This window comes from Gavialis gangeticus, unplaced genomic scaffold, assembly GCF_001723915.1.
Source record: "Gavialis gangeticus isolate Ggan-Ray unplaced genomic scaffold, GavGan_comp1, whole genome shotgun sequence".
Classification (NCBI taxonomy): Eukaryota; Metazoa; Chordata; order Crocodylia; family Gavialidae; genus Gavialis; species Gavialis gangeticus.
This window is the reverse complement of record NW_017728964.1, coordinates 8,465,807-8,473,359: the sequence shown is the minus strand read 5'-3', so window position 1 is coordinate 8,473,359 and position 7,553 is coordinate 8,465,807. Positions and strand designations below refer to the sequence as shown.

The 7,553-nt window shown below is 43.6% G+C and overlaps 1 protein-coding gene across 6 annotated transcripts in view; it reads right to left on the bottom strand.

Moving 5' to 3' along the window:
• B3GNTL1 (UDP-GlcNAc:betaGal beta-1,3-N-acetylglucosaminyltransferase-like 1) overlaps positions 1-7,553 on the bottom strand; it is a 417,067-nt gene that overhangs the window by 23,631 nt on the left and 385,883 nt on the right. For 5 of the 6 annotated variants that reach the window (XM_019502483.1, XM_019502489.1, XM_019502498.1 and 2 more), the window contains one exon: positions 4,024-4,098. The exons of the other annotated variant lie outside the window; for it this stretch is intronic. In XM_019502483.1, coding sequence (XP_019358028.1) covers positions 4,024-4,098 — 75 coding nt within the window. The remainder of the gene's footprint in view (positions 1-4,023; positions 4,099-7,553) is intronic. 6 annotated transcript variants of the gene reach the window in all.

The window sequence follows — 7,553 nt, the reverse complement described above, 5'->3', positions numbered from 1 at the left end:
CCCCAGCCAGGCCTGCCCATTCAGACTGGGATCTAAAAGTCCGTTGGGTTCTTTTCTCCTCACACATCAGTCACTACCAGAGATCCTGCAGGTGAGTATTTTATTCTTGGGGGGTGCTGTATGCCAGAAAATATGGTATTAAACAAGATGTATTGGTAATTACTTGTGCCAAGTGGGGACAGTTGCTTCATACTTCGTCGTGTAATTCACCTCTCAGAATTTGACTCATCAAAACAGCACTCATTTTGCACAATTGCCGATTCTGAGTTATAAGCACCAAGGCAAGTGTCCTTGATGACAGAAAAAAACAACTTTAATGTCTCTCAGTGTTTTGCCTTCTCACTTCCAGCACTGATTAATTATATCTCCATTTTCCTGGCACTTGCAACAAGTTTACAGTTTGCTTACAGTTTGGTTTTGATGAGCTGTACAACAGCAGGTTGCCTTGTCATTTCTAACTATATTGGTTGCACCAGTAGAGGATCACATGTGACAGCACATGCTGGGGGATGTGAATAAGTAGCAATGGGGAAGGTTTTTGTTTAGCTCATTTTTTAGATGTGGGCTGCAAAGAAAACAAGGCAAGTTCAACCATCTAAAAATACAGTCATGTCTGAACTCTTGGCTTTATACTTAGTCTGCACAATATCACCGCAGATCAATGAAAGTTCAGCTTCTCTGCAAGTTTCAGCTGGTTCAGAAACCATTTCCTCTAGTGGTAAGGCCTACAGTTTGAGGCCTTCTGCATTTTGGAGACCTGAACACTTTAAACCACAACTACTTACGGGTTTGTTTTGCCTTTGGTGGTAGGCTGCTTTCCAGGGCAGATTAAAACCTGCTTTTCAAAGGTGTGGCCATTTCAATCCAGCCACAGCCAGTAAGAATGAGATTTCAATTTATACCAATTCATCCAGCCTCTGTCAGGAGGTTTTCACACCAACAGAATCTGCAGTATGTGTCTCAGCACCTGAAAGAGGGCTTGCTAAAAGAGTTCTACCTAAAGATAGCCTGCATATGCTCATGGAGAGACAACAGAAAATGCAAGAATCAGAATGGTCCAGAAGATAGTCTCTGGAGGGACTCAGAAGACCCATGACCTATTCTGTGAACTTGGAAAAATCACTCTAGCTCTCTGCCTCTGTTTCTTCCTGACCTTTTTTTGTTGTTCTTGTCTTGGTCAGCTAGGTTTTATGCTCCTTGAGGATTTTCTCTTGCTGTAGCTTTGTACAGAGGCTGGCACTTTTCAATCAGGAACTCCAGGCATTGCTCTAATGCAAGTTATAACAGGACTTGAGAGTTGAGTTTCAATTTTTGGCTTTGCCAGAGAGTTCCTGTTGTCCATAAGCTTTCAGGTCCTTAGTCTTCACATAATTAAAATGTACAGCAGTACATCTTTATGACACAGGCTTAAGCTATTATTGTATAAAAATCTCTTTAAAGTCCTAGGAAGGTAGGCCCCACAGAAGTATCATTTAAGTCTTATTAAGATACAAAGCTGACGGGAAGCCCTCTTATTCTCAATATTGCCCTTGTACATTCAGCCACTCTTCTATTCTCTTGTATCACTAATGTCGCAAGAAACCTGGGCACTGGGCAGCAGTTTCTTTCTTTGCCTCTGTGTTAACTGCACTTATGACACCAGCTCTTGTAACAGCCATGATGTTAACAGGCTACAGGGAAGTTCAGACATTGAAGCGCAACGGTGAATTGAAGGCTTTTCCCTTCAGACAAGAGAAACTTCACACAACTTGGCTACAGCCTCTTGGCATTGGGCACCAATTAATTTCTCATCAACAGAGCTGCTTAAGACATTGAGGACACTTTGCAAAGATCCCAGCCAGTTCAAGTCAGTCAAACTGTGGCCCCAAAATGTTGAGGATTCTTTTGCAGATGACATGCCATGCAGTATGGTCAGCATACTGAATACACTCACTGATAAAGAATGAAAAGTACTGTTGTGGCAGAATGCCACCTCTGTCTCCCCAAAAACTCTGCTCTGTGACAATTCTTTTTAATATGGGCCCTGCAGAGGGCAGACATCCCATCTCTTCAGGTAACCTGAGCTGGATACATTCCTGAGGCAGGGAGAAACCTGCTCCCTCTGCCTATGTGACTGGCATCACATGCCTGAGTGAGGGGCTTATACTCCCTATTGTTCTAAGCAATGACAATCTGACTGGGAGGGGGCTAGAGACCCTGCCAGTCTACCCAGCAACCAGTGATACATTTCAAATTGGTTGGCTGGCAGACAACAGGTGCTGGCCTCAATTGGACTAGGTAAATGAGGTCATACAGTCTATATAAGTTAAGAACTTTCCAGGAGGAGGGCAGTAGCCATGATGAAAACTCAGGGAAGAGCTGGATCATCTGAAACTTGCTCTCTTGAATCTCACGATCAATGAACTGCCTGCCTCCAGTGGGAATCTCCACCTGCCTTTGGATGATACTTGTGAGTGAGCTACCTGAGATCTAACTAGATATACAGCTTGCAGTACCTCAGATGCATGATCAAAGGCTACCCAGCCAACGTGTTTGCTCTATGGGATTTCTCTGATATTGCTCAACCCTGTACCCTATTCCAAACCTACCCCTTGTAGCCAATAAAGTTCTCCTTTGTACCTAGTGTTGGGAGACTTATTGGAATTGGGTCTAGATTATGCCTTGGGGTCCCCTTGGTTCGGCTGACTAAGGGAGACCACTGTTTGTGCTTCAGGCTGAGGGAAGCATCCCAAGGTCTTGAAGTGGGTCGAGTACCCTCAAAGGCTACTAGGCCTGTGTTTCCCAGGGGGCACAGAGCCAGGATCACTCCAGACCCTGGGTGGTGGCGGCACTACCCCCAGGCTAGCGGGTGTGCTCCAGGAAAGGGGTTGGCTAGAAGTGAGGCGCCCCCAGGGAGGGACTTGGAGCCTGGAAGTGGTTGGGTGCAGTAAGGTGGGTAGCTCAGCGCAGGAGCACCCCCTACTAGCCTGCCACAACTGTGAACCTACAGCTGAAATCATGTTCCGGAGTTTTCAGCACAAACACGGTGTTGTACAATAGCTTCATTGTCAAAGGTTCAGAAATTAGATGTGCTTTATAACAGGTTATACAGATGTTTTATCTTGGGACTTCCACCCCCATTACATTTAGTATGACAAATTAAATTAGTTGCAATATTACTAGGTTAGTTTATTATCCAACTGTCTGCAGTACATGATAATGCCCCAAGGTACTCACAGTCTGATTTTACAACCATAAATTATTGTCTCTGAAGTGACCCCATGCTTAGGGGGCTAAGGTGAGGAAGGAGATGGACTTCAGCTAACAATCACAAAATAGAAGGGATTTAAACACCTTCACTTATTTATATGTGGGAAGCCTGCCAGTGTGGTTTTTAAATATGTAGATTCAGTTGCAGTTTTCAGTCACTTTCATAGAGTTAGTATTTACAGTGCGTTTCTGGTACATTTCCTTTCAGGTTTACAATCTTATGCTTTTGTGCTATTCCCTACTTATGCCTTTATTTTAAGGTAACAACTGAAAATTTAATGCTTATATCGTCCGGCCAACTTGAGTGAAAGGGAAATGAAATGCAGTGTTAACCTCACAACAGTAGCCAGGCAAAAAAAGAATTGTCAGGATGGGCAGCGTTGCCTCTGATGACTGAAAGCACCTGATTTATACAACCAAGACCCTCTCCTCCCCTCTCATTTATGCGTACCAACACTTATGACTGTTGCATTTTGGGTATAAAAAAAGGAGGGGGGTGCAATTTTGGATGGATAAAACTGAAGGGCAAAAATGCAGAACAGGTTTGGGATCCTTTAAAAATGTCCTTCCTTTTACTACCTTGATATTACTCCAACACATTCATTCCCTGAAACAATCTCCATCAACCATATGACCAAAAGGCCACTGCTTATTAAGCTAGGTTTTAACTAAAATCCTCTGAAAAAAATGTGGTTTATAAATAAAAACAACATTACATTCTTAAGTGCCAGACAGATAATTTGCACATGATGTTAAGTCACAGAGTGTACTCACCATCTTTACACAGATAATGAAAGGAGGGGTTGCCTCTCTGAAATGCTGTATAGGAATTTTTGGTTTTGGTCTCTCCTGCAGGAAGCAAACGACATTAGCTCAGAGAACTAAAAGAAGCTATTGTCAGCCTCAGAGATGCTCCTCTTTTTTCCAAGCGTCATTCCTGAACTGCCAGCCATTTCTGAAGCACTCCATCAGGTGTGAGAGTCTGCACTATATGTAGTGCTTCACAGGCACTTTAAGCACTTCAAACAGAATGGCTGTTTCTGGCCTCAGTGCCAAGAGCTGCCACCCACAACAGACTCAACACAGAATTTAAAAGCCCTTGCATTAGAATGAGCTGGTTGGTCAAAGGCATATGCTCAGTATTTTGCGTTTCACTTCAAGTGCAACGTAGTTTCTGGGGTTCCATAAATGTAGTTTTTAACACCAAATAGCATTTTAACATTTCATCTGCCCACAGTCTTTCAGTGCAACTGCATTTCTGTCATACTGAGTGCATGTCTTTCAATGCTCTCAGGGCCAATGTATTTTCCAGTGAGCTCCTGATGAGTGCTCATTTGACAGACAGACAGACTCAGGCCCCTGACCGATGTTACACTTAAGATATGTTTAACTGGTTAATCACATCTTATATAGTGACCTGGCCATATGTTCATTCAATTAATGATGTAATAAAATGAGGAATAAGCCACAAAGACTGCTTACAGATATGAATAAAAAACCTAAAACAAAACAGTGCTTTACTTGGTGGGTCCCTGCACCAAGCACAGCATATGCCCAGAAGAGGCACCATGTTAGATGGACCCAGCTTGCCCACTGTTTGTATAGACTGCACCCTGATAAATCAGCTATTAGATAAAAGCGCCAAAAAGCCCTGCTGAAGCACATGATCTATATAGACACTGGGGAGCCGGGTCCAACTGACATGCTTCCTTTTCCAGTAAAGTGCTGTTTGTTTGTTTTTTTCCCCCACATCTGTCAGCAGCCAGAGTTATTACATAAAACGTGTAATAACTTTGTGGCTGGTTCCTTTCACACCTTTAACTGAATGTCCAGCCAGTGTTACCAGTCTCCAGAGCACACCAGAGCCCTTCAAGACTTGTGTGCTCCAGAGGCTGGGAGCACTGCTCAGCTGATGAGTGGCTCCCAGCCAGGGGAGTGCAGGAAGCCAAGTTTGTTACTTGCTGGTAAACTATGATCCTGGGTGCTCCCTACACCAACAATATGGCATTTTAGGAGCTGATGTTCAACCCCACAATTGCACCTCCTGCCATGTATGTGACGCATGGCAGGAAAGACGATTGTTGGAACTGCACCTTTCATTCAACATCTGTCAGCAGCCTCAGAATTTCAAGTGGATGTTAATCCCACAACTATTCTTACTGTGTCACGACGAGGTAAGGGTCTGAGTACAGTAAGTCAGGCTATGGACAAACACAACTTTTAAAAGGGGAGCTGTAGCTGGGGAGGGAGCATCACTTGTAAAGGCTTATGTCTGCATGCTCCTGTAGCCAAGCAGCTTAGTTAAAATTCTCTTTGACCCTAAAATGTAACAAGCTTAAAGCTCCAGTGCTTTGGCTACATTCTGCTTAAAATGGTATAATTTGATATAGATACAAACATTTTAACTGCCTGTACCCTTACTGAACACCCTCACTTCCAACTGCCCTGACTGCACTTAAACAGACGCTCTGGCATTTCCAGAAGGCCAGCCTCCCATCCAGTTCTCAGTGAAATCAAGAATTTTTCCAATGACTTCAATGAACTTTCATCCTGGGCCTAAGATTCTTTTGAGTACAACTAATTTATTTGGCTACCATGAAATCAATAATGTACCAGGACAGTAAGCTTTTAAATGGTTTTTCTCCCACTTAAATATCATCTTCCCTTCTCTAGAACAGCATAAATGTGCTGTGGCCTACAACTGCCCAGGTAGAGAAACTCACCTATGGAGCATGTTACAGTCTATCACTTGGAGTCACATTCAAAGAAAAATAACCTCCAATGCTTACTTGCTTTGCTTCTTTCAACGTTCATTCTGGCTTTTACACACCATGGGCCAAAGCCTGCTGCTACTGCAGTCAGTAGCAAAACTGCCATTGATTTCAATGGGAGTTGAGTTTGGCCTGAGGAACAGAACATTATAAAAATATATTTGCTTTTCCCCTCTAAGCTGACAAAATCTTCAGTGACTACAATGTGAGCCTGGCTCCTTGTCAACTATATTACAAAGAACTTCCTTTACCTTAGACCTAGAAACTGACCTCTCTCCCACAAAGCCTGTTATCAGGCTTTTATTGGTATAATTTGTTGACATTGGAGATGCTAAGTCATGAAACCTGATATATAATTCCACTTTCCCTGTTCTACTATATATTTTTATTGTCTCTCTCAGAATCTTTTGTACATTAAAATCATTTGAATTTTCATGGAAAACATTCTTTAGGGGTATAACTTCACTTCTATAAATCTTTCCCTAACTCACATATTTCTCTTTGTGTTTCCAGAGGCATCCATTAAAAACAATAACTTTATTTTTGAAGAAATTATGTTCTTGCTGATTTATGCCCCACCTAAAATAATAGTTAATAGCCTTTAGTGAGGAGAAAGGAGGGCACATGATGGGCAACACATCAGAGGTTACTGGTTTAATTCCAGCCTGCACTGGAACTAACCAAAATTTGCTACCATCTGGGGACTATTGCAAGTACCATGTCAAATGAGTTGGTGGCTGTATGATCTCATTCAAAAAGCACCATCACAACTGGTATTAAGTGGCACCCTGGCTCCATCAGGGACAGGACAGTTCAACATCCATTAGTAATCCACTAGCAGGGAGTATGCTCTACAAATATTATATTTATAATTAATGACACTCTTTTCCTTAGTGGTTATCCACTAAGGTTAGCATCAGGGTCCAGAGGCAGGCATCAAAATGACAAAGAGCTTAGAAAGCAAGCCATGTAACAAGCAATTGAAGGAAATAGGTTGCAGAAAAAGTGCTTGGGGGGGACGGACATGACAGCAGCCTTTCAGTATCTGAAGGGTTGCCATAAAGACGAGGGAGAATGCCTTTTCTCTCTATCTGCAAAGAGCAAGACACCAATGGCTTGGCATTGCAGCAAAATAAGTTTAGAGTGGATATTAGAAAAAACTTCTTCACTGTTAGAACAGTGAGGCACTGGAACAGACTGCCTAGGTAGGTTGTGGAATCAGTGGAGGTGTTCAAGAAAGCTGGATGAGCATCGGTCAGGGATGACCTAGGAGTAGCTGTGGAAGGTGGAGGCTAACGGGGCTCAACCCTCTCTAAGGTGGGGCAGCACAAAGGGCCACAGGGCAGCCCAGGGATGGGCTCCAGGCAGCAGCAGCAGGGGCTGGGGGGAGTGGTGTGCACAGACAGGAAGCCTGCACGTAGCCAGGACTGCAGCCAGATGGCATGCGGAGCCACAGCAGGTAAGGGGAAGGGAAGGGGCATTGGGGGGTGGGCAGATCAAGGCCCCCACAGTGAGGGAGGGAGTGGGGCAGAA